General features: G+C 36.2%; 1 protein-coding gene across 2 annotated transcripts in view; it reads right to left on the bottom strand.

The window, feature by feature from the left end:
- Positions 1-9,889: 9,889 nt before the first annotated feature.
- LOC105671998 (nephrin-like) overlaps positions 9,890-27,457 on the bottom strand; it is a 231,301-nt gene continuing 213,733 nt past the window's right edge. For both annotated transcript variants that reach the window (XM_012366643.2, XM_012366644.2), the window contains 6 exons: positions 24,920-25,079; positions 23,013-23,363; positions 17,445-17,708; positions 13,161-13,397; positions 11,651-11,763; positions 9,890-10,248 (listed from right to left, as the gene is read on the bottom strand). In XM_012366643.2, the coding sequence (XP_012222066.1) occupies positions 10,180-10,248; positions 11,651-11,763; positions 13,161-13,397; positions 17,445-17,708; positions 23,013-23,363; positions 24,920-25,079 (1,194 nt within the window). In that variant the 3' untranslated portion in view covers positions 9,890-10,179. The remainder of the gene's footprint in view (positions 10,249-11,650; positions 11,764-13,160; positions 13,398-17,444; positions 17,709-23,012; positions 23,364-24,919; positions 25,080-27,457) is intronic.

Raw genomic sequence — 27,457 nt, 5'->3', positions numbered from 1 at the left:
TATATTATGGATTTTGATATTCATAATCAGTAATAAAGTATATAATTTTTCTACGAATACTTTTCTAATATACTTTGCTAATATTCCGCTTTTTAAGACCGAGACGAGCTTCAGATCATGCATCTTCCGGAGAAGTTACTCGCGACGACATGTAAGTTACACGAAGAGTTCCGAGCATGTAAATGTACGGTGACAGGCACTCGCGATGATTGCTGACTGAGTTTGTGCGCGCGAACTTAAACGGACGCGGCCAAACGTGAAATCATAAAAGTTTCAGTTCGACGGAGATGTAAGGGCAGAGCGAAGGTGCCATTCAAAGCAGAGATATAAGCGAGCCAGTGTCACGAATTTGTCGCAGTATATTTTAAGGCGTAATCACTCGGAGGATTAAACTCTCGCTCGAATCTTCCAAATTCGTTATTTGAGTTCGGTCTTGATCCTCGCGCGACTTATTCGTCTAACTTCTTCGAAAGAAGTATCTTTTCACGTGTGATTTCGGGACGTTTACCTCACTGCAGAAAAAAGCGAGAGAGAGAAAGAGAGATCAGAGAGAATTTTATTCTATTTTCTCTTTCGGATAAATTATCAAAGAGAAAAATTTTTTGCTTTATTCTCCGATATTAGAATAATTTTTTTTCTAAAATTCTGCACAATAGAAAAACAAAAGAAATTTTATTAACCTTTGCTATCATAATAAAGATTTTAATATTAAAGTTGAATGGCATTTTTTTGTCATATCTCATGGAAAAGGACCTTGTGATAGCGTTGAAGATACAGTAAAACGCCTAGCAGCAAGAACCAATCTTCAGCGAACGGGATTCAAGGAATAAATATTGACACTTAAAGATTTATACAATTGGGCCAAAAATAATTTTCAAGAAATTGCATTTTTTTATACTACGCAAGAACAACATAAGGAAATAGAAAATAATTTGAAAGAACGATTTGATAAAGCACGGACAATAAAAAGAACATTAACATTGCACGCTTGTAATCCATTATCGAAGACAAAACTTGCAACAAAATTATATTCTTATCAAACAGAATATCAGACAGACTTCATCTCTAATAAATAAAATCCGAATCGTCATAATAAGAGGACAACATATCAGAATGAAATTCAAAAAAAATATGTAAAAATAATAAAGATATAATTTTCTTATATACGTATTATTTTATCTTAAAAACTATCTTACATATTATTTCAGAAGTTCCGCGATTTATATCTTATTGTACTAACGTCGCATCTTTTTGGCGAGCCTCTCTGACGCGCGAGAAACCGCACGCAATGTGGAATTTAATTTTTTTCGAAACGTTCCCAAAAACATCACACTTTCTGCCTGAACTCATTTAAAAGGTATTAAATCAAGGAATATTACAACATTTTTTAAAATTTGGAATTTTGTGGGGAAGAGGTTAAAAAATAAAATAAAGTATTCAAATACATATTTTTTGTAAAAATGTTATATTATTGAAAAATTTGTTTAGTCACGTATAAAATGTGATAAATCCGTTTTAAAATTAGTGGTCGCAGAATTCTCTATCTTAAACCGTTTGGAAGTTATAGCGTTCTAAAGGTATCGTGACTTAGGAATTCGCGTAAATTAAAAAATTCCATGTCTCGAAAAACATTATGATTATAGCGTTGAAACTTGACAAAAATATATATCTTAATATTATGTATAACAAAAAAATCAGGCAAAACAAAAAGTACGCATTTTTTTGCTATCCGATTTGACATGGAATCGCCCATATATGTATTTAATCGATATATTTATCAATACGACTAATAAAATATTAATACTAAAAATAAAGGCTATTTCACCATTTGCCGATGTACCTTTATATATATTTTTTAAAGGTTTATAGGTTTCAAGCTGTTTGCGAACTTAAAAAATTCGTTGGTACAGATAGTTGATGTTTTATTTTTTATAAATATTATACAATATTATACATATGCAATATTATACATATTATTAATACATATAAATAAATTATACATATATAAAAAAATATTTATATTATTGTTGAAAGATTGCAAAGTATATTTAAAAAAATACTTACAGAAAATGTCCCATCTAAGAACATGTATGCAGAAGAAGCTAATTCCTTCAATAGCTGGTCTGTACTAAATATAAAGGCCATTTCACACCATTTGCTGATGTTGATGTACCTTTATATATATTTTTTAAAGATTTATAGGTTTCAAGCTTTCTTTGCAAACTTGAAAAATTAACTGCAGATGATTCATGTTCCGTTTCTTCACAATCTTTAAGTGGTATCGTGTTATTTGTTATTGGCACTTCTGGTGGATGGTCGTGTTCACACAGTAAGTTCTACGTTTCACCTGCTCGTTGTAGCCTTCCTTGACATTTAAAGTTACGCCTTTTGCTACAGCGATAGATATATTCGCACCTTTTGTCCTTATGAAGACCAATGTCTCTGATGTTAAAAATCGTTCCGAGAACTCGATAATTCCAATCAATTTGCAAGTTTTCCATAAAGAATGCAAATTAATTGGAATTATACATTTCTTGAATCGAGAGAGCAATTTCTAACATCAAAGACATTGATCTTTATAAGGACAAAAGGTGCGAATATATCTATCGCTGTGGTAAAAGGCGGAACTTCAAATGTCAAAGAAAGCTACGAGCAGGAGAAACATACAACTTACTGTGTGAACACGACCATCCACCCAAAGTAGCAAATAATACAATGACACCACCTCCACATTGTGAAGAAACTGAACATGAATCATCTGCAGTTAATTTTTCAAGTCTGCAAAAAAAGCTGGAAACATACAGCCAATAAAATTGCCGTTTTTCCATAAAAACTGCAAATTGATTGGAATTATACATTTCTTGGATCGAGATCTCGGAGCGATTTCTAACATCAAAGACATTGATCTTCATAAGGACAAAAGGTGCGAATATATCTATCGCTGTAGCAAAAGGCGGAACTTCAAATGTCAAAGAAGGCTACGAGCAAAAGAAACATACAACTTACTGTGTGAACACGACCATCCACCTGAACGACCAATAAATAATACTACATCTATACAGTCTAAAGAAACAAAATATGAATCGTCTACAGCTAATTTTTCAAGTCTGTAAAGAAAGCTTGAAATCTATAAACCTTCAAAAAATATATATTATATCTTAAAATCATTGTTTTCTTTTATCGCAGGTGATGAAGATATTGAAGATGAAGTGTTACGCCCGTGCTTTTTCACTGCTGATGCTGTGTGCAGTCAGCTGAGAGACCGATCGATAATATCGATCGGTCGTGCAACTGTTCAAGAAGCTGTTTCTTAGCAGCTGAAATATTATAAACAATCTCCATGGTAATTTTGTTTAGACGTCACTATGGATTGTTTGTAAATAAACTATGAGACGTGAGATTTTCGGATGCTGTCTGCTCGGGCGGACGTGTGCGACGGCTCCGATATTTTAATTGTATTCTCGGATACTAATTGTCGAGTTCTGTGTTATATATTAAAGTGTTCTTTGTTATTTGAAGTGTTGTGTTGTATTTCTTTGATTTCGCGAGTTCCGTTGACGTGTGCGTGAAATATCGTTCCGCGAGCGCAACAATATTTATTCCATTCCTGCCGATAATTACAGCAACATATTTCCAGATGAAACCGAAAATGAAGATATTCCATATTATCCAGTGCAGCCAATATGTAACATACGTACATCTGACTGCTGCAGTGTTTGCTTAGTACAAAAACAAATTATATATTTATTCCTTGTGGTCACTTATGTTGTTGTATGGATTGTATTTTAAAATTGCAATAAAAAAAAAGTCCAATTTGTAACGTAGATTATAACTCTTATTAAAGGTTATAATTCCATAAGTACATAAAGAATAAATTGAAAACATAACTTTTGGGGTTCTAATGGCTGGTAAGGTCGCGGTGGGGTATATCATGCTGAAAGATATACACCTATAAAGAGCCGTGAAATACCGCACTGCAAAACATCAAGTGAACCAGCAAGTCCGATCATCTAGCGTCCCTGTCGCAAACCCCGGGTGTGACTTCGGTCACAGCAGATAGATGAAGGACAAAAGGCGAAACCCTGGCGCCTAAAAACGAGGGCCATTCAGCTAAGGGAAGGAACCCTAACAGAAAACCAAAACCTGAAGCAATGGATAAAACGAATCTTGGATGTATTATTCCAGGTGGCAGACCAGCCAATAAGCTGGAAAATCCACCCTCTAAGGAAGTCGGCCCTACGGATTCTAAGAAGGGCCAACTATTGCTTAAGAAGGACTCAAATGAAATAAATATAGACTCTCAGATTGAACATCAAAGCCTCAACACTGACATAAAAACTGCAGAGTATGTTCCGCAATTATTTTCTTTTATCGCAGGTGATGAAAATACTTATTCGATTCCTGCCGATGATTACAACATTCCTGATGAAACCGAGGATATTCCACATTATTAAAAGGAGAATTAATAGAGCGCTAACAAAAATTGCACTTCCTTTATTCTTTGTTGACTTGGTCTCTAAACCCAGCAACAAGAATGTATACGAGATAAATCATATGCTCCGCTACAAAATAAAGGTAGAATCTCCATGCAAAAAGAGCGAGATTCCTCAGTGTAAAAGATGTCAAAGCTTTGGGCACACGCAAAATTATTGCCAAAGACAACCCAAGTGCGTGAAGTATGGCAAAAATCATCACTCCACAGAATGAAAAAAATCAAAAATAGCGCCAACTGCGGAGAGGATCATACAGCAAACTGGAAAAACTGTCCAGTTTATAAGGCTAAATTAGCTTCAAAACAAACATCGACAACAGTAATGCAGAGGATCAACCAGAGAACATGGAAACCAGCAGAAAAAGTCACCCAAAATAAATCATATGCCAAAGCAACCGACGGCAAATCTGAAAAATCTAATAACGATCAAATGCTAACACAAGCTAACGGACAACATTGTTTATATTCTTCTTATGAATGTTTTATAGGCAAGAAAAAAATTAATAGTTCTACTGAAGAAGAAGCGGAAATTGAAATTGGAACAATTAGAGGAGAAGAAATATATGTTGGTTTCGGTCATTGGGCTAAAAAAATAGCTTTTGATGAGGCTCATTTAGCAAAAAAACCAAGCATATTGTGCTTACCTTAGCATATGGAATGTGGACTACAAAACAATTAGCCGATAGAATAATACGTCCGCAAGTTGGAATTAATCGACAAACTTTAACAACTACAAAAAAAAACGCCATTTCTAATCTTTTCAATAAATGGTTGCTAAATAATGGCTGGACCGGACAAGCAACAACAACAGAAATAAAAAATATTAATTCTTATCTCGATAGAGCCATTAATCGATGTAGAAAACTTATTTATCAGAATGAAGATGTAAAAGATGTCTCCGAGGAACAAAACGAAACCTTTATTGATGAAGAGTCCGTACCAGATAATGAATAATTTTTATTTTTTATTTATGATGGCTGTGCTAATAATGCTGTGCTAATATTTATAACGATTATGCCAAAGTGCAATTTTTTTTAAATGTACATTTATTAGTACATTTCATAATAACGCAATTTTATGGCTGTTCTAATAATAACTACCAAAGTTTTTTTTGTTAATGCATATTTATTTTTGATATATGAAGACATAATAACGAGACATAATAACATAAAAGGCATATTCATTGTTTTTAAAATATTATTATACCAAAAGAAATGCGATTTTATATATATATATTTGTATGTTTATTTTATAAAAATTTCGACTGTGCCAATAATATGTTATAATTACAATTTATATTTCATAAGCGGTTTTTATATTTATTATGTATGAAGTGTAATAAATTCAATATTTGTAATTATTATATATTTTTTATAGAATTTTTAAATGTATATGTACAATGTAATGTATGCGAATATGTGTTGTAATAAGGTACATTTTTCTGTATTCTATTTAACGGAATATTTCTAAAAAAAATTTACGATTTATCAGCTTCCATATTTTGCCCTGCCTTTGAGTACATTTCATTTAACAGTACAAATTAACGCAAGTATATATTTCTATTCTATCTTTTTCATTAGATGTCAAACACAGAATAAAACATGTATTAACATGTATGTTAACATGACATTCTATGTTCGATATCTACTAGAAAATAAATATAGAATAACTCGTTTTTACATTGCTAAATGAAATGCATTCAAAGATAAGGTAGAAAAATAAAAGCTGATAAATCGTATATTTTTCAACTTGTAAAAATATTTGATATTTCTAAATATTTCTAAAGGCCTGTGTCCACAATGCAAGAAATTGGTCCAAGTTCTTGGTCCGAGAAATGTATAGCCAATTAAATTGAAGTTCTTATGGAAAAACAGCAAGTTGATTGGTTACACATTTCTTGAAGCAAATCAATCATTTTGGGCCAAGAACTCGAACCAATTTCTTGCATCGTGGACACGGGCTTTAATATATACAGATCTGGAAAATATGAGAAATAATGAATTTATTCATATATTTTCATTTCTTTTCTGAACTTTTCTGAAAAGTGTGCCAATTCATATAAAAAATCTTAACATTTTCTGAAAAAGTTATAAAATTTTTGTAAAAAATCTGAAAATTTTTATGAAAAATTCTGAGAATATTTTTCACCAGGGTTATTAGAAGAAGATAGATCTTCCTGGACTATAGTCAAAAATAAGAATAGATAATGACAGATACATCATTCCATATTATCATATGAAATGCGAATGGCTTGGTGCCACGCATAAGAGAATTGGAAACGTTTCTAAATCATACAAATGTGGATATCACGCTAATCTCCGAAACGCATTTCACTTGTAAAAATTATCTAAGGATATTAGAATGTACAACGTATTTTACCACTCACCACTCACCCTAGTGGTAGAGCAAGATTTATAGCTGTTTTTAGCTCCCCCCTTACTTCATCGTCCCTCGCCCTCAACCGGTTTTACTGAGGTAACTTTCTCTCTATAGATCTTGGTGGTAGAGCACATGCAGATACGGCCATCATTATTAGAAATAACATCAAGCATTTCCCGTATGGAAAGATTAGAAAAAAGTATACTCGCGTACATGTTCTTAGATGGGGCATTTTCTTTAAGTATTTTTTTTAATATAATTTGCAACCTTTCCACATACATATAATGTATATGTATGTGGAAAGGTATGTATATGTATATGTACATGTATGTATATATACATTATATCCCATCCTTATACATTATATGTATATAATAAATTATACATATATAAAAAAATATGCTAGGCTAGCACAACTCAGCACAAACATTGGAATTGTCCAAATAATAAATTTCAAAAATGGCTGTATAAACAATTATCCACCGATTCTGCAAAAAACTATTTAGACCATTTTGCCATTAGGAAAAGTTGTTGTGCTAGCCTAGCACAACTCAGCACAAACATTGGAATTGTCCAAATAATAAATTTCAAAAATGGCTGTATAAACAATTATCCACCGATTCTGCAAAAAACTATTTAGACCACTTTGTCATTAGAAAAAGTTGTGCTAGGTCAGTAAAACTTTTCCCAATGAGAATAATTGATAAAATCAATTTTTCAATTGTACTGGACCCAATTTGCTTGTGCATAAAAAAACTTCTCCGTTTTCAAAGAGAATCATAGGTTGTAGTTTGTTTACGGCACAAACCGGCACAAACATAACACAATTCGGCACAATTAAGGCTCCTGGGTAGTCACCGCAGCCATATTAGATTCGTGACGTCAGAAGCGAGAAATGATACGCCGAGAATTCTTGCGTGCCATTTCTAAATAAAATAATAATTTAACAAAGTAACACTCTAGATCGCTTTAAGACACCTGTAAAATTGTCCGAAAACTATGCTTTTTCCTTGACAGGTTATAAACAATCGTTAAATCAACCGTGAAGCAAAGCCTAATTATGCGAGAAAACACACGGTTGACAGCTGTCTGTATGAGTAGAAAATACTCCTACGTTGGGCTTTCCCTGCTAATCTTAGTTTTCGGATAATTTTACAGGTTTCATGAACACGTCACATATCACAGCACTAACATTTAACGAATATTAACGAAATGGCACGCAAGAATAAATTGGGTAGTCAACATGTCATTTTTTCACGTCTAATAGTTCATCGATTCTCCACCTAAGACGCTGCATGAGAATTTCTGTCATATGGACATGTCGGTAACGGTACTAAGCTATATATATTCTGTATTTATCACGTTTATTTTTTTGTAAACAAATTTTTGAATTATAAATTAGCATTTTGTATGTTATTCAGTAATTTACTTTTATCGTATCAATTGATTAGGTCAAACTGTTACACTATTTACTTATACAATAAATCGACTAGGTAAATTCGACTAGGTTTTTATTCCTACCACAATTATGTCGCCACTGTCAACGCGGAGTTCACGGCTACGAGACCAGGAGCCTTAAGAAAAATATAAAATTCGAAAAGTGCGGAGCTAATTTCACACGTTAAAGCTTAACAACAAACGGTCGCATTTGAGTTAAATGTGCCTTGAAAATATACCAGTGTATATCGGTTTGCAGCCGGTTGTTTGAAACTAGTGCACTTTTTATCTACCTTGCACACTTTTGTTCGGTGTCATTCGGATGCAGAAAAAGAGCGCATGAGCGCATAGTAACAGGGCATAGCAGGGTAATGCAAGCGAATGGCAGATACGATGTACTTTGCATTTCCAATGGCCAATTACGTGCTCAATCCAAAATACGCGCCGTACTCCACAGCAAACCGTATAAACTCCACACCGTGTTATAATTCTCTATCATTCGTTGCATATAAATAATGTGGAAATGCTTCCTGTAATAATAAACATAATTAACATAATATAATACTATTAAATTTAATGATATATAATCGTTCACATTTTAATTAAGAAAAATTGATTATAAATTAATTAGAGTCTAGCAAAATCAAAGTTAAACGAAAATATGAATAGTTTCTGATATGTACTTATACAACACATTAAAAGTTTAATTCGTGCAAAATCTATATTGAATTTTTCACCAGAAAAGATTAATATGCTACTTTATATTTTCTTTAAAAAAAAATTCAGTAAACATTGATAAATCTTTAGATGCGTGTGGAAAATAATCTAAAAATAGAGAGTTTGAGGTAAATTTAGTACGATGTTCCACGATGCCACACTACATTGTGGATAACTCGATTACAGCAGCGATTTCACGCATTTAACGACAATGAGTCATCAAAATGCTTCGATGGAAAAATAAAAAAACTGAAAAAGAGCTCTTAGGACATAAGGAGATCCTTGCTTTCCAATTAACAGGAAGATCGGCATAAAAGCAGGCCAGAAAGATGCTGTCAGTTCCTCGCCACGATGCGGTTATACCTTATGCGATTTACCTTGTGATATCGCTCTCCTACGCCCTCGTTGCGCTTCTGCTTGCAGGATAACGCGCGCGCGCGCGCACACCATGCTGTCGTCGCTGGCAGAAAGAAAACGTGGATTTTTCCATAAAAGCGACAGGAGGTCCTTTGAATGCGTAGATAAGCTCGCGCGCTTGTGTAAAATAAATGCCAGATTCTCCGCGCGATCCACTTTCCAATTTACGGGACTAATACCTCCTTGAAAAATTCAATATCAGGCTTTTCCAGAAAAGAAATCATAATCTGTAGTGTGTTGCAAAGTTTAAAAAAATTGAATTGCAACGCTAGATTGCCAGATCGGAGGAATCTTAAATCCGTTTTCAAAAAAAGATCTGAAAATAAAATAAAAGATGAAAAAAATAAAACCGTTTTAATCAAATAATACTTTTCTTCGGATAAAAGTATAAATCTTTTACCTGCAACGAAGACGATGATGTCATGGACATAGATGACACAGCCGATGTAACACGAAATTGATGTGTTTTATTTATATACAATATTTACAAAGGCAGTAGAGAGTGTGAATCAAATGGCTATATAAATGTCTTTGGTACGCTTGAACGCGCGCAAATATGGGCTTCTCCTCCCTGCTCCAACCTCCATCAGCTATGGTCCAGGGGCCTCCTATACCCTGTTGAATCATGGTCGATGACCCGGAAGTTAGACGATGCAGCAGACGTCTGGATCTTTCCGTCCATCCGTCTAGACCGTCGGTCGCCCACTTCTCTTAATATCCCAACCGGTGTCTGACCCTTAAATGCAGCTCTCCTGAATGCTCCTGCCGATCGACTCCGAGTGCGGCCTTTGAAGACTATAAAATGTCTGAAATAGATCGAGACAAAAATAAAATAAAAATCTTGAAGAAATAAACAGCTGAGAGCTTGATTGAGCTTTAAAAATAAAATTGTCGCTGTAAAATTCGGTGCTAAGTTAAAAATGCTGTGAGACAGTTTAAAATTTACATTATTTGTACAACAATTTGACAGCAGCATTGACCAGTTGTCGTAAAAATTTATTTAAAATTATATCAAAACTAAATAAAAAAGACTCTATGATATTATCGTCATTCAAGGATATGATGCCATATAACTGCCAGGTTAAATCGAATTGGAAGATATTTGTTTAGGGTTTAAGACTAAAATATTTGTCTCAAGAGAAAAGTATATGATATCACTTAGAAAAATGTAGGAACACACACAATAACCAGAAATCGAATCTATACGCGGAGAATTCCTCTTATTTACTAGACCAGCGTAGAATTTTTATAGTGAGCAACTTTACGATGTTATGATAGTATTAGAATAAACATATAACTTTTTGTATAATATATTATATATCTTGCTAGTATTGAGAAAAAAATAGAACTAATAAATTATCAACAAAGCGGCGAAAATCTAAATTAGAAAATGCAATTACCGAAGAAATAAACTTTGCTGTAACTATCATTGATAATAGCTGCATTTTGGATTTATCCAAAAACTGTATAAAATTTGTATAAAATTTATATTTTATTTATAACATAGAGAGAATTTTTACATGACTTGAGATGTTGAATAAAAATTGCCGCAAGAGAGAGATTTTGTGATTTAAAATATTCCAAACAGATAAAATCTTGCCACAAGCCTCGATATTCCAATTATTGTGCTCTTTCGTTATGCAAAATAAATGTATGAGGTGCGATGTGGAAGCGTTTCCGTTTGCTAAATCTGTCTCGCGAGCGACAATAAGCAGAATCGTAAAGTAGACCGGATCGAATTCGAAAGTGGTTTTCTGTGTTCGAAGCCGTTAGCGAACATGTAAGTATACGGTTCATCGTAGATAGACTGTCTTAGATCAGAGGTTTCCAAATTCCGTGGTCTCTTTTAACTTGAAAACATTCTGACATATTGTTCTTTTTCTTTCAAGAAAATTTTGCTATGAACATAAAACTGATATGCACGAAAGTATGATATGTTTTAATTACTTTGATAAAAGTTTGTTGCGTGATTTATTTCACTTTCTATTCTAAGACCAATTAATTTAGTTAGAATTATATTTAGATGTCTTTGCAAAATATTATTATATCTATCATATCATTATTAACATAAAAAAATAATTAAACAATTCTACATGGTTCGTATATAATGTTTTCACCAATCTTTTTTTTTACAATTTCTTCCTCGGGAAGTGATTCAGACCCCCGAATTTTGGGAACCAATGCCTTAGATAAAATCGGATTACTCACGTTCGGCGATGCTCTCGGATAATCTGAATCTTCTAGAACGTCGTGGGACATCTCGCGTCCTTCCAGCTGACGTGGTCTTCGTGGCAGGGACCCGTAACGAGGAAGCTTTCTGTCTGGAAGAAGTCCCAGGACGGACTTAGCGTCAATCGTATAATCGGTTTGAAGTAAGCCCGTGGATTTTCGCAAAGTATTTTGAACTTCCTCTCAGAGGCAACTTTCGCTCCCTCCTCACGGGCGGCACTCTCGATTGCTTCTTGCTGTTTTGTTTTGCAAGAGCCAAAAGTTCGCGGCTTGCACGAGAGAGTTGAAAATGCCTGGGAGGATTAGATGAATGCATTGCTTCGAATGCTGCGGTAGAATCGCGAAACCGCCCGAGAAATGTATTTATTGACGATAACAAAAAAAAAAAAAAAAAAAAAGAAATGTAAAGTAGATTCTTATGTTACAAATGAATCTGATTAATGTTTCATTTAAAAGTATGTAGTGTAATTGGATTGCTTTTATTCAACTACTATTAAACTCTATGGAATTTATACTTATGGATATTATACTTATCAAGTTTTAATCTCAACAAAGTAGATTTCCAAGTAAACTTTCTTAGTAAAATATTGAATATTATAATTATCGTGTTTTAATATTAGTGAATTAAATTTGAGAATCTGAATAAGTAAAATAGATATTTATTTTGCACGATATAATCACGGGTTCAGTTTACGAATTAAGCGTGATACATTTTAACGCGAATTAAATTCATGTTAAGTAGTGATAATATTATAACAGATGCGTTACAGATTAAATTTCCCGAGCAAATGAGACCGATCTAAAATCGCCTCGAGAAACCACCACTGTCTGTTTTGAGACTCCCTGTAGATACGATTCTCTTTCGCATGGATTACCGAACGCATATGTATCTCTGCGTCTATATATGCATATGCATGCACTCTCGTGCTCCGCGTGTATGCATATGCCGATACACTTAGAGCCGTCCGCATACCGTATGTGCAATTTTCTTGAGAGTGCCGTTAACGCACGCTACCCGCACTGGGGCAGAACCTGATATTCTTGAAATTCTCGTACAAATGCGATAGTTCCATCAGTCTAAGTAGAAATTCAGTAGAATGGAATGGCCGGTTATGCGCGGACGATATGCCTTCCGTCCTTTCTTAAAGGGACACTTGTAAGATTTAAACAGTAAGCCCTATCTGACTTGAGCGAATCAACGTTTTGTAATCTGATACAGTGAATATTCTCGCAATACTTTAAGGAACGTTAAACTTAAAGAGTAAGAGAGTAATTTATTCCGATAAGTAAATAATATATTTATATAAAATCCCCAGAGATTATTTCTTAATGTTGGTTGATTCTTTTTTCAATTAAGTTACAGGTTGCAATTATGCAATTTTTCAAATCAATATATTATTTAAAAGGAAAGAAAATGACAAATTTAAAAAAAAATCTATTTATACTTTACAGGAAGTCAACAATCAACAGTTACATTGGGTAAACTTACCAGTGAGATGATTGGTCAAGGCCGTTGTGGGTATTAGATCCGGATTTCCGTCTTCCTCCTCGCCTTTCCCCGCAAAAGTTGCGATGCTAGGCTGCTGCGGCGGCTTCGGCTTTGTCGGGGTGGCTGCGTGCCTCCTCCAGAGTGCCATTAGCACACCGGTCACGATTAGTCCCAGACCAGTCGCCGTGCCACCAAGTCCAATCAGGATCGGTGACATGTCGACCGAAGTTGATTCGCCTGTGAACGAAATCTTTATTGAACCACCATCTATAAATAATGCATTTCATGAACGGCAATAGTTTTCTGGTAACGCTTGTATAATAGAGATGCGTTCCATATTATTCAGTAATGTGTTTCTGATATATTAATTATTAGAGAATTATGTTTATTCATTACGGTTAATATCACTCCTGAAATTATCATTGCCTCGTAGATATAATACATGTATTTCAGTCATTTCAATCAATTTTATGAAGATGATTAATAAGTGATAAATATTTTGCTTGAAACTAATTCCATCTTCATATTTAATTAATATTAATTATAACATTCTCATATTTGCATTTTTTATTTGCGGTTTTATCGCAGTTCTTCTCTTTGGCTTTAAAATAATTAAATTTATCTCCGTTTCATTATATTTTTTCTTTTATCATTTTCTGTGTTTATCTAGCTCTATATTTTTTACATTTATCTATCTGCCTATTTAATCTACTACTGTTTCATCCTATTGTCTATATGAATCGCTCTGTTCGCGCGTATACGTCTGCGGAAAGATTTCACGCAGTAGTTGCGGTCAGCCGCGGATCACGCGCGAGCGGGTGTTCCAATTTACCTGTCCGACATCCTCTCTCGGCAGGCTCCCGCGTCGGCGCGAGCGTAATCTGTTTCCAATTAAGGCGTGGCAACGGAGTCGATCGTTCCGAACTTCGTGGCAGCTTGCATTACGGTGGCCTAACGCTGCGGCTGATTTGTGAGTCTCTCGCTTTGCGAGAAGCGTGAGAGGCAGGAAGCTGTGCGCAGCGGATTAGGAATAGCTCCGCCCGCGTCGTTTCCGCACCGTCGTTAATCATTTGGCTTAAACCGCGCGCGTGTACGTGTATAAATGTGTGCGCCATCCAGCGTACCAAAATTACTTTCCTTTGGTTAAGGCCCTTCGACGGGGAGTGGACTTACTCAACGAAAATCTAAGTATAATTATTCCCATGACTTGATTTAAGAAAAAAAAAAAAAAAAAAAAAAAAAAAAAACTAAAATGTAATTTCGGAATGATTAGATAAGTCAAATGCTTTCCGTAATTACAGAGATATTATATTTCTATGACCTCTTACAAAGTTTTCTACATGATAAAAACAAGAAAATTTTAGAAATTTCGAATTGCAACGCAGTTCGAAAGTTTAAGTGTCCCAATTTAGCGCACTTCGCGGCGGCTATAATCTTACATTAAGATTCTGTTGAAGTCTGCTTGAAATTAACCGAAGATTGTAGATATCACACGCTCGCAGTCAGAGGATTACGCAGGAATCACCATTATTCTTTCTTAATTCAAAGCTCCTCTCTTTTAACCGTTAATAATATCACAGCCTCAGGATTGTTGAAAAGAAACAACAAACTGATTAGAAGAATTAGCAGGCGAAAGGAATGTTTTCGAAATACTCGGTATAAATTTCGAGTGTCGTAGCGAGAGCTGTAATTCGATCAGCTTGTAAACAGGTATCCATCAAAGCTGTGAGTCGCATCGGCACGGCACAAACAACTGGTCGGTTAATTTGTTTCTAATTAACAATCAAATTTCAGTTAAATACTAATTAACAAAGCACAAAGCGCGCCTATTCACCGCCGCTAGTTGCGAAACGTAATTGAATACGAAGGAAGCATTTGAGGAGATACGTTGAAGGAGGGCGACCTGTCGGACTGACAGGAGAACACGGCCCTTTTCGTCCTTAATAGTAACGAAGGCACAACGTCCTTTTGCTCCGCGTTAAAACGAGACTATGTTGCTTGCGTCTCGATTCCGTTGGAATTCGCCATTGACAGTCGACGATCCCCTCTCGACAAGTTAAAACAATGAGGGCAAGTGTATAAACACGATATCATTCCTTCCTCGATGCAAGACGTGAAGTTAAAGTACAATTAAGAGTTTTCTCAAAAACTTAATTCTGCCTCAATTTAAATTTCGTCGCAGACTCTTGTTAGTCGAAATTATTCAATTGACGTTTCTCCGATAATTCTGCTTAAAACTTTAAAGTCTCCTGTCAGTTAATTTCAAGTCTATAAATTGTGGAATTTATAATTATAATTTTGATTCACATTTTAATTGATCATCATGATATTTAACATTGAAAACAAATACGCTGCGGTTAATGACGGCCGCTGGTTAAATTTTCAAGCGGAAGTATATGTCGTTCTTGATACATTTTGCACACCGCAAAGATCGTGTGTATTTAATACCGGAGTTGTAATTGCGTCGGCTTATCTATATCTCCGCGGACGAAATGTATCGTATCGAGAATTAACGAAAGCAACGATCAATTGCGATTAGCAAAAATCGTGCTTTTCTATCGGGCGTCAAGAAAATAGAGGAGAGCAAAATGCGATGCGGACGCGGCGGAAAGCAGAATGCATAATAATGGCTCATAAATTTTGACGCTCATAAATTTTCCGCGAGGGTCGGCCGCGCATGTTTCAGCGAAACCGGCAACGAGCTCGACCAGGGTTGACCTCGCGCGCGCGTACGCGGTGAACTGTTCAACAGGGATCATTTGCATGTCGCCGCTAGTATTTCCGGTTGAGATAGCGTCACGGCCATCTAAATTGAAGGGTGAAACTTAACGCGCTTATTCGTCAAATATGCGAACAGAAATGAGCAGAATGAGCTCCGCAAATTAAGACCGCTTTATCATAATCACGAAAATTTCACAAACAGCTTGTGCTAATGCGACATTTTTGTAATTTCATATTTGATCAATTAGAGATACTGTAATATGTAATATAATTTATTTTTATATATTTTTTTCTTACTTTGTACACATTTAAAATCGTGTGCATGTATAAAGCAAATTTGTGTTAATCAACTTTCTTCTACAGCAGTCGCATTTTTTTGTGGCCTGTAGCACTCTTATTGGCAAAATTGGTAAAATAATAAAAGAAAAATTTTACGGACATTTGAAATTCCAGCGCACCATTTTATTAAACTACATTCATTCGCAATCTTTTGTGGTCAAACAAAGCAGAACTCTTTATCACTGTAATTTCTACAGCACACTTTCTATTGACCACTTCTTTTTTTTTTCACAGTACGAAGGTTTATACACAGAAATTGGTGTAGATTCTCTGTGCAATATGCTATTTTTGCCACCGTATTTTTGCGAAGGACGAATAACAAGCGAAGGGCCAGCTGGCCAATCGATAAGCTACGATTTGATGCGAACGTCAGCTCGCCGGGGGTTGAAAACGGAATAAAGGGCGCGCGCGATGAAACGAGGAAAAAAGCTTTGGCTCTAGTGCGGGTTCGGGATCGATCCCATGCACTCAGGATTATTTGCATCGCGATTAAAAGGATTAAAGATATCCCCTTCCCGGAATTTTCTCTAAAGTTGTTCACCATAGCTTTTTTCGCTATATGTCAATTATGAGCACTTTATCGCGTGAATTACCTATGTAAAATATATAAAATCGTGCACGTAAGAAGAAATTAATTTTTTAAAACATTTTACTGTCGTATGATGAGAAATTTATAATTGTAGCTCATGTAACAAATAATTTAAATAAAATATTTGATTTTGTCATTCCGTATATCATCCCGTTTTTTATCAAAATATATATGGTATAATATTAAAAGGCTCGCATTAAATTTTTATTAATTTTGTTCTTTTAGTTTAATAAACGTTCATATAACATGTTAAAATACATTTCTGTTCGATCACATTTTAAAACATTTCTTTATTTCTTAAAACATATCAAATGTTTGATAATTGGTGACTGAAAAAAATATTTTAAATTGTACAATTATTAAAAAATTGTTTCTTAAATAGCGAAAATAAATTTTATTTTTATGTGCTCCTTGTATCTTTCTAATTTCTAATTTTCTGAAAAAAAGACAATTTTTTAAAATTCAAGCTCATCAGTATTACAAAAATCAGATCTCATCCTGCGAATGGTATCACCAATTACCAAACACTGTGACGTCATCGGATCACAGCCTTTGTGGCGAGGCACTCTGAGCGAGTTATCTCTTTGCTCACCGCCACTCGGCGATGGTCCTGATTGGACTCGGTGGAAACTTACCAGTGTACTTGGCTACCCCTTTCAAGGCGACCTCTATGGCGTACGGCTCGCTGGAACCTTTCTCGTTTACCGCGTAAAGAGCGACCTTCGCCGACTTGAACAGTTGAAATTCCCAGTAAGGGCTCGGCGACTCCAGACGCCGTTTGCCCACCATAGCGACGAATTTCTGCGGCAGACCGCCATCGTATCCTTCGACGCAAGATATCCTCACCCAGGAGCCGTTCAGGTTGTAAGCGGTGCAGTTTTGCAATGGGTAAGGTCTGCCTGCAAATAAGATACGGCTTTGAAGATCGCGAGAGCGAAAAGGGAGTGCAGTTTCTGATTAGGGAAGTAGGTTGCAAAGTCACCTTCAAAGAAAACACGTGTTCATTTTTCAAGTAGAATTCTTCTCATCCTCTCTGTTTTATACATTTTATCCTTCACATATCCTAACTTTCATCTTTTGGATTTCTTAGATGCTTTACGAAGTATGATTGTGAAAAATAAGAAAAGAAAGATAATCGCTTCTGCAAAATGACATGCGGAAATAATCAACTGGATAAAATAAAACAATTAAATAGATGTATAAATCATATATCAAAAATAATTATAATATAAAAACTAGTTGAACAATTATTAAGTAACTTAATAATAGTGGCATGGATTTTTCAGAGTTTTAAATTTCAATTAAAAAATGTTTTTAAAAGAGAGTAGAGTAAATAAAAACATATTAATAAAAATTCATTTTTTGCAACAAATTTTTTCAAAAATAAAAATTTACTTTTTGCAACAAAATGATGATTTACATTTTGCGTAAACAAAGAAAAATATTCTTTATTTTAACTTTAAAAACATGTGCCGTTTTTAAATAAAATCAAAGCGAGACCAATTCAATTTGATGCAGAAAATATTGATAACGTTATTTTTCACAAAGAAATTAATAAAAACATTTATTTGACACAATATTTGATAACATGACTAGCAATTTAATAGAAATCACTTTCTCGTTATAAAAATTTAATATAGTCACCACAATTTACATATTCCACATATTTATTTGAAAGTAAGCGTTTTCATTACTTTACACATATTCTAACTAATTTTTTCAATTAATCCTGTTAATTAATATTACCCAATAATTTCTTAAATGTGTTTTACGTTGTTTTTCTATTTGTCATAAGCAATTTTTTTCAATTTAAATAAAAGCTTTGAAAATGGAATTAAAAATGAAAAAAGTGAGAAATTGCTGCGGTGCGGGCAGATCGTTTCGCGAATTTCGTTTTATTGCCCGGCAAAAATTATGCCGCGATGCCGGCCCGTTTTCAGAGCAATAAAATTATGTTTCAAGGGCGTCATTATCGGCTACGCCGGTAGTGCATTAGCTGAAAGCCCGTGCATAAACGCGACCAAAAAATTCCACTACCGGCTACTGTTGCATCCTTTCACACTGCCTTTTTTTCTTTCTGAGAATATTACAACCATATCTTGTCCGTTAAAAACCGGACTGGCTAAAAATGTCTCTATTAAAAAATTCTTTCCTCGCTAACATTAATAATGCGACATTAATAAGCGGCGTATTCGGTGCGGCGATAGATATAAATTGTTGCGAGTGCAATAAAAAAAATTGTGGGATGTCCTACCGACGTGTGTCCTAGGACAAAGATTCATTATTTTTTTTGTTCCAATCATTAAAAAGTTACCAAGGGCTCGATTGATCGTTTGTTCTGATATACGTATACGCTACTTTTATATTACTTCTAATAAATTAATATAATAATGAGCCAGATAGCTTAAGATTAAGCTACCAAAGTCATTGTAAAAATAGCGTAAACGTAAGTCAAATATTATAATATTTATAACATTTTATTTAGATATTTATAAATTTATTTAGCTCTATATATTATTTAAATAAAATTAATGCAGTGAAACCGCGTAATAATGGCAGCTGCCATTATTACGCGGTTTCTCTGTATTTATTTCCGCCGTGCATCGTGCAATTGCTTTTGCCATTCCTAATCTCCCGGAAAGTGCAAAACGGAAGAAAATGGCCCCGGAGCGGGGGCGAGAGGGGCTAATAGCACCGTCGTTGCTTACAGACGGCGGCTGCGGATTAAAGCGCCGGTTAAAGCGCTTGTTTTTCGTCATCTGCTTTATTATCCGTGCTCATATCGCGGGTGTAACTCGCGGCCACCGCTTCGTTCTCGAGAGAAAAACATGAAAATTTATAATTATCTTCCATTTTCCTCGGTTTCAAAATTATGTTTAATTTAGAGAAAAATTATAGGCTATTATAAAAAGACAAAAAAAAAAAAAAAAAAAAAAAATCGATTTTTCACTTTCAATCGCATATTTTTCGATGACTTTGTGACCGTTTTCTAGCGAAAATTTTACACGATATTACTTGTTACTATTTTATTTTCTACATTACAAATTCCTATAGTTATATTTTGAACTAAATTTCTGTTTAAAGTCCTTTTATAAAGTACGATTGTGTTGTCTGCTTTTTTCTGAAACTTGTATAACAAGCAAAAACACTTTATATAACTAACTTAATTAGAAGCACTCAGCGACTCGCGCGCGACTTTATTAAAACATGTTGCCTAGAAAAATATTAAAGTTTCGTGTTTCAGGAGCCATTTAACGTGATATTACCTGTAATATTACATTTCATTCATTAAACATTTAATTCATATTCATTTCGGAGTATTCCAGAAGTATCAGCGTTATTTTCACCCACGAATTCTTTCCCATTTAAGGAATCCATCTTGAGAACAAAAGACAGAAAGTCTAGTGACAGTTCTGGAGCATTATACATTCACAATAGATTTATAACCGGTGCAGTCGAGAGCACTTGCAGCGAAACGAGGTCGACTTTATCACTTCGTCTTACACGGAGATTACACGTTACATCGCGAGTTTGGCATCATGTGCTCCTTGTTTACGGCCTCTTTAGAAACGGCTTACGACAGAACGTGCATCGCGGAATAATGGCACTGGCGTTTATCACTCGGTGTCATCGTTCCAATTAAATCTCGAGTACTCACGTCATTAAAAATCATGTTATTGTTCACATTTGACAAGAAATGCTCGCTGAAAATTCGACATTAATAAAAGAGATTTGTGGAGCAAAAGAAAATAATTTCAATGCGCCTCTTTTTATCTCTGCCGTTATTCACATTTAGGATTCACAATCGGCTTTTGAAATTCAACACATTCGATGTCATATTACGAGGTCAAAAAATTATTTATCCACATTTTATCGTTTTAAATCAACAATAAAAAGCATTTAAATATAACGAAAACGTCATCCGTGAATTTTTCGGATCAATACATCATTCAAATTGAAATTGGCGTTCTGGCATATGTTCTGTACGTGATTTAACAGCTGCATACATTGTTACGTATAGTATTTATGTAGAAATTTCCAGATTCACGAGACCATCAATATCAATACGAGAATTGTGATCATCGCGGAATGCCGCGCGCGCGTATTTTATGCTATCAGGCGCGTGCGAAAAAAACTGCTGTCCGGTAATTACATAAGGAATACATCGACCCGACGAGCGAAATAAATTATGTGTCCAATTACCGCGAGCGGGCGGGTCGCGCCACAGCGGGGAAAGTATAGTCTACCCTCGGACCACAATATCGTATCCGGTGGACCAAATCGATCCGGTTGTCCGCCGGCGACGCGGCGGTGTCGCTGTCCGCCGAAAACGCGGAAAACCACGGATACGGAACGGACAGGACTTTTCCGGCACGTCCGAAGATCCAAGTACCGGCACGGCAGCGGCAACGGCGGCGGCGGCGGCGGCGGCGGCGGCGGCGGCGGCGGCGGTGCGACAGGCGTTATACCTCGTAATGAACATATTCAATTACGGTTTTCATTAAATTCCCGCAAAAAAGCACGCAAGCGACGCGGGCGAGTTTCAACGTGGCGCCTCCCGTTGTGCAACGTCGCATTTCTCTCTTCCTCTTTTCGCTTTCTTTTTTTTCCTCCACGCTTCTTCTTAATTCCCGCGACCGTTCTTCGTCAGATTTCCACAGTTTTCGTGGCAAGTTATGATGCGAGTGGAGGCGCGTATGTTTAATGCTACAGTTTTTAGTCCGTTTGTTGGGAATTACGTATTTTCTTAACAATAAATTTTAATAACAATATAAGGAAACAATTGAAGAAAAATATGATGTTTGGTAACGTGTTCTCTACAAAGTTCAGATAGGTCAAAAAATTCGCGTTTCGGAATCATTGCGATGAACTTGGAACAAACAGCTTGCATATTTGCAAACTCGCGGTAGGCAATATTGAATTTTGCATATTCAATTTTGACGAACCGAAGAGATTGGTATTTACAAATATTATTTTTTCGTGATATGTAAGTTATTGCGTAAGTTATTACGGCGGTGTTTATAATATGGTTTCGCGGGTGTTATATTACTTAATTGTGAAATTAATTAAAAGACAGCTTTAATTATTGCGCCATACACTGCTAAATTATCCAAATGCAATAACAGTTGTGCTTCCCGCTAATTATGGATTAACATTTGTACACAATAATATGCGCAATGATTATAGGATGATACAACAATTGATAATGAATAGCAATTAGATGAAATATGTCCTTTGAATATAGGTAATATTGTCGCACTCTGGTTTGCTCGCTTGTTTTAAATAGTGAAATACATCAAATATGTGTATTTTAACATTAAGCAGCGTATGCGGAAAATGCGGAAAGCATAAATAAAAATACGCAATTTGTATTATTCAAATTTCACGGACGCAAATATTAAAAAATTATTATTCATTGTAAGTAGTATTTTTAAAACGTTAAATAGAAAAAGAGTTTATACAAACATGAAATAGTTTTTTATTCCGTTTTCTCGAAATTTTTCGATTTACAAAAATGTAACGAAAATAGCTGTGGAGTTTTAATGTTCCAAGATGAAAAGATCGTTTTAATAGAATTTATAGATATGTGTCTATATTAAGTCAGCGGACAATATTTTTACAATGTAAAGTGTACATGCGATAGTCGCCAGAAGGTATGCAAACCAATAAACAATTTTGAGCAGAAACTGTAGCTATTCCGTTGCAAGTTGAATATTTGTTGTGTACTAGCAACCGATAGTTTACGGATTCTGCAAATCTGCTTCGTTGTTTTTTTTTCTACACACGTCCTCCGTTTAATAGTATTTTGAATTGCATACAAACTGAGAATGATACGTTTTGGCATAAAAATTGAGTTTAGTGCAAAGTGAAAATAAATACGATTTATTATATCAAACTGCAAATATCAGCATATGACTGCTATAATCAAATTCTAACTAAAACATTTCAAGAATATCACGTGTTTTGTGATCCGCACAAACCAACTACTTTTTTTGCTTCAATGTATGTTGTTCTATGAAAAGCGTATACGGAAATATAAAAAATAAATGATTATTGTATTGTTCAAGTTTTTTGCAGATGCGAATAATAAAAAATTATTATTCACATAATTGCAAGTAGTAGTATTGTTAGAAGAGAAGAACTTTTTTGTCGGGATTGAAGATAAGAAAATGAAAGAGATAGCGAACTGAACTTGCACAAACCTGCGGCAATGACCTGGTAGAGGCAGGGCTGTTTGGAGTGGCCGACGGCGTTGCTAGCCCAGCAGCCCAGGACCCCGTAATCCATATCGGTCGACGGGGTGTAATTAAGCCTGCTGGTGGTGCCGTCGCTGGTGTACTTAGAGGACGGAACGTCGGTGAGGTCGCCGCTACTGTTGAAGGTCCAATGGAAGGTCACCGTGGTGGGGCTGGCCTCGACCTCGCAAACTAAACTTACAGTCTCGTGCTTCAGGGCGCCGTGCACCTCTTCGGGCACGTTGTACGGCGGTGGCGTGGCGTTCTGATGTCGCCAGTTACCGCCTGAGTTCAGCACGTGCTTGCAAACGGGCGCGACTGCGGCATAACGTACAGATTTTGGCACTTTACTACATGTATTCTAGGCAGGAATCCACTATAACGATGCAATCAAATGCGTGTAGTGAATTATAAAGTACGGAAAAAAAGTGTGAAATAAAATATACAATAGAACCATTTAAATGTCAAGCTTAAAATAAAAAATAATTAGCCGGAAAGAAAATAAATGCATGTAATGTCAGAAGACAAAATATAGTACGAAGTATTCTACAGTATAAACTGGTTCGCTTTTCCGCGAGCTCTCAAATTTTTATTTTATCTTATTTGGCTTTATAAAGGAAATGATTAAAGAAAGATTATTAATTAAAAACGATTGACAAATAAATTTTTCCTTGAAATCATGATAAAAATTGTTTTGATAGTAAATAGAAACAAGCGTGCATTGTACTGATAATGCGAATAGCTAAATAATCCCAGCTAAAACATTATAAATTCAAAGAGAGTTTAGTAAACTGGTTTTGTTTGCAGTACATTGAATTTGATATAATATTAGCTGAATAATGCTAGCCACGAATGTTTTGTTGGTCGAAATACGCACGAAGTAAGTTATATTATACGATGCAAGTTAACCCACGATTTAATACATGATTTAATTAATAATAATATCGTGCGTGAAATATGCGGCCGCGGAAACCGAGTTTACGCACCGGTTCACTAAACTAAACCGACTTATGTATCTCTATTACTGTTTCAGAACAAAAACGGCCGTAACTGTGTGCAAGTCCGTAAGATAAACGTGTGCGATGTATCCTACGTGAGTTTTCGTAGCCTTTTTCAAATTGATGCGAGCCAGGTAAGCCGGGTAAGAAGTTATGACGCTATAACATTTGCCGTCCCGAAGCTGCAAGTTGTATTTCTAACGGAGGTGCAAAATTTTCGAAAAATATCCCGGCGTCATCGTCGGATGCGCGCCGATGTAAAACATGCGTCGGACAAAAGAGCCAGATTTCCGCGATTCCTTTTGCATAAACGTTATATATTATACGCAGCTATGGAGGTGGTTCGCGAATAAAGGATCGATAACTGTCCGCGGGCCCCCGCCGACATAACCGGCTGTTTTATTTATACTTTCCGATACTGCAAAACCGTGAGCGCGGGGATTTACGCGTGGATACGCCGTAAAATATCAGCGACGTCGGCGGAGTAGTAGCGGACCGCTCATGGTCAGCCGTGAAATGTAAAACTGAAAAGGAAAATGTTAAATCGCGCCGAATGCCGCTGGCGGAGTTTCTTCAGCCGTAAATTTTGCTCGATTTTACTTCTTAGATTTTCCGAATTCAATGTTTTATATTTTTTGCGTTAATTGCACGCAGACTAGGTTTTTTTCAAAGATTTCAGAGAACTTTAACCGACTGCTGTACATCACGCAAGAAACCGGCGAGAACCACCGGCGTTCCAGCAGCACTCGTCGCGGAATTTCATCGTGAGCTAAAATGCCGCGCCACCGAGGCTATTAAGCGGCGCTTTCACGAGAGCCCCCCGGCTACCCCCCCTTTTCTCCCGCCGTCGGGCAAGAGCGCGTAAAACATACTTACACATAACTTCGAGATTGACTACGTTGGACTTGGTGCGGCCCTCGACATTCGTGGCCATGCACGTGTACCCTCCGGCGGACTCTCGAGTTATGCTCTGCAGCACTAGCGAGTGGTCCGAAAGCACCACACCGGCGGTGGCGTTGTGACGCAGCTCCTCTTCCTGAACAGGGAAACGGTACCAAGTGTCTGAGCGTCAAAGAACTGTCATACCGTCCGCGCGAGGCATATCTCATTTCAGCGAAAACACTATAATGTTACCCTCATTTAAATATAATATTAACTAGTATTACACGATATTCCTGAACAATGTAATTATCCAAAAAAAAAAAAAAAAGAACTAATTTAGATTAATCTGGATCGACTTGAAGCGCGAGGCTGCATTCGAGGAATATTATCTCGCCTGAATTAATTGAACTCACAACAATAGTTCGCTCAGTTACTCTGGGAAATATTTTAACAATTCTCTATTAAATGTTAATGTGCCAGAGACGTTCGCAAGCTTGCAAGATAACAGATGAAACACCGACGATCGCTTTGCGTCGGACGCTTTCCACGCGCGTTACGCGTCTCTTTCTCTCTCTCTCTCTTTCTTTCTCTCCGCGTCAAAATTCCCGCAGGACCCGTCCCGCCGGCTCTCATTGTTGCCCGTCGCAAATAAACAAATTTGTCTTAGTCTTGGCATTCAGCTCCGCTTCCGCCTCGGCGAAGATCGTGCTGCTTGCTGCTGCTGCTGCTGCTGCTCGAGGAAACAACCGCGGCCCGCTGCGGGTTGTCGTCCGCTCGAGGAGGTCGGACAAAGGGAATTTACGATGTACACTTGTCCTCCCTCTATCTTCTCTCATTCCTATTTCCGTCTCTCACGTCTTTCTCTCTCTCTCTCTTGTTCTCGCTTGTGCATTTTCTCCTCTGCGGGATAATCCCGTCGCTTCTTTCTATGCTGCTATCGTTTCTCTTTCCACGCCTCCTTCCTCCATCCGTCTTTATCATCGCTTTCTTGCGATTCCGCGCTTTATTCTTCACTTTTTTGTCTGAATCCTGTCGTGTATAGTATAGTCGTAGCAGTCGCAAGCGTATTCTTGGCTGACAGTCACCATGAAAAATTTGAAGACAATCTCACCTTGGCGAGATTTTCTATTTTCTTTTTCATTTTAGACATTAATACACCATTAATAATAAAAATAAGTTTACTTCGAAATTTTATAACATTTCTCTTAAGATCAACCGAAAAAGACAATGCTACTATTCATTTGCAAAATTGGAAAAATTTAAATTTTACAGATTTTTAATTATTATAGTCGACATTTTAGTTCTCTTGCAGTGTTGTTCGTGTGATGTTTTCGGAATAGTACATGTAGGTCTTCCTAATAACTGTGCTCTTTGCCGCACATATAAATACGTGAACCTGCTGTTGTTCCGACAGCATTTGAGGATAGTAGCGCGATATCCGCTTTGCGCTGCTCTCCGTCGCGAATTTACATTGCGCGAGAGGAAAATTCCGTTCGAACGGAAACATCGGCGCGATTGCGATGCAAAATATTTGTACGCTTTAAATCACGAAGTCCAGATAACGGCATTTTTTCCCTCGCGGCATCAACGAAAACACGAAACAAAGTTTTCTGAAAATTTCGCGATGCAGTCTGATGTGGGTATTCGCTTATTCTGAATGGATTTTTACGAGAGTGCATACTCTTATATATTTTACTCGGAAATTTTCAAGTATTTTAATTCCACCGTGATAAACCTTACAAAAATTAATTTTAGTGATTTAAAAAAATCTGTAGAAAAAAAAAACACTCGAGAAAATACTTCAAACAATTTGGAAATAAGCGCAAAAATACATTAAGCTTAAAATCTTTGAAAAATAATATTAATCTTAAGTTTATCAGAAAATTTTTGTAAACACTTGTTCTTTTTGCATTTACTTCGTAAAAATAGTAAATTACTATTTTCTCAATTTTGAGCAATGATATGAAATTACTTCACATAAAGTGAAAATCAATTATCACATAAAGCAAGATTGACTGAGCGTTAATAGAACAGCAAAATGTAGAATATCGATTCATTTATCGAAATTAGTTCGAATCGGCAAAGGGTTAACGATGATGATGTTTGCAGAGCACTGTGTCTACGAGCTTCGAAACCGAGTGTGCAGAACGAACGAATAAAATCGAACGGAACTGAGCCGTGAACAATGTCGAGAGGGAGGCGGCGGATGCACGCCATGAAGGAAGAGGCTTGCGTGGGTACGCTCTCGCCGTGCTTGTTTTAGATGAGTAACGAGTCCCGTATCTATTCCTCCTCGGCATTCTCCGCGGAAACTGGTACGTGCCGTGGCGCCTGTAGCAGCGAGGCGTCGCTGCAGGATCGGGAAGCGATACGTCTTCGCGGGAGACAGTAGATATCGTCGTATATACGCGCGGGCAATGTGCATTTGTGCGATTTCCAGTATCTTAAACATTGAGCGCAAATAGAAAGCCGAGGGGAGTTTTCGAGCAGATTTCGTAAATTATTACGCGATGGCCAATCGTGAAAATTCAT

The sequence above is a fragment of the Linepithema humile genome, chromosome 1 (assembly GCF_040581485.1).
Source record: "Linepithema humile isolate Giens D197 chromosome 1, Lhum_UNIL_v1.0, whole genome shotgun sequence".
Taxonomy (NCBI): domain Eukaryota; kingdom Metazoa; phylum Arthropoda; class Insecta; order Hymenoptera; family Formicidae; genus Linepithema; species Linepithema humile.
The sequence above is the reverse complement of the archived record's forward strand: the minus strand, read 5'-3'. Positions and strand labels throughout refer to the sequence as shown.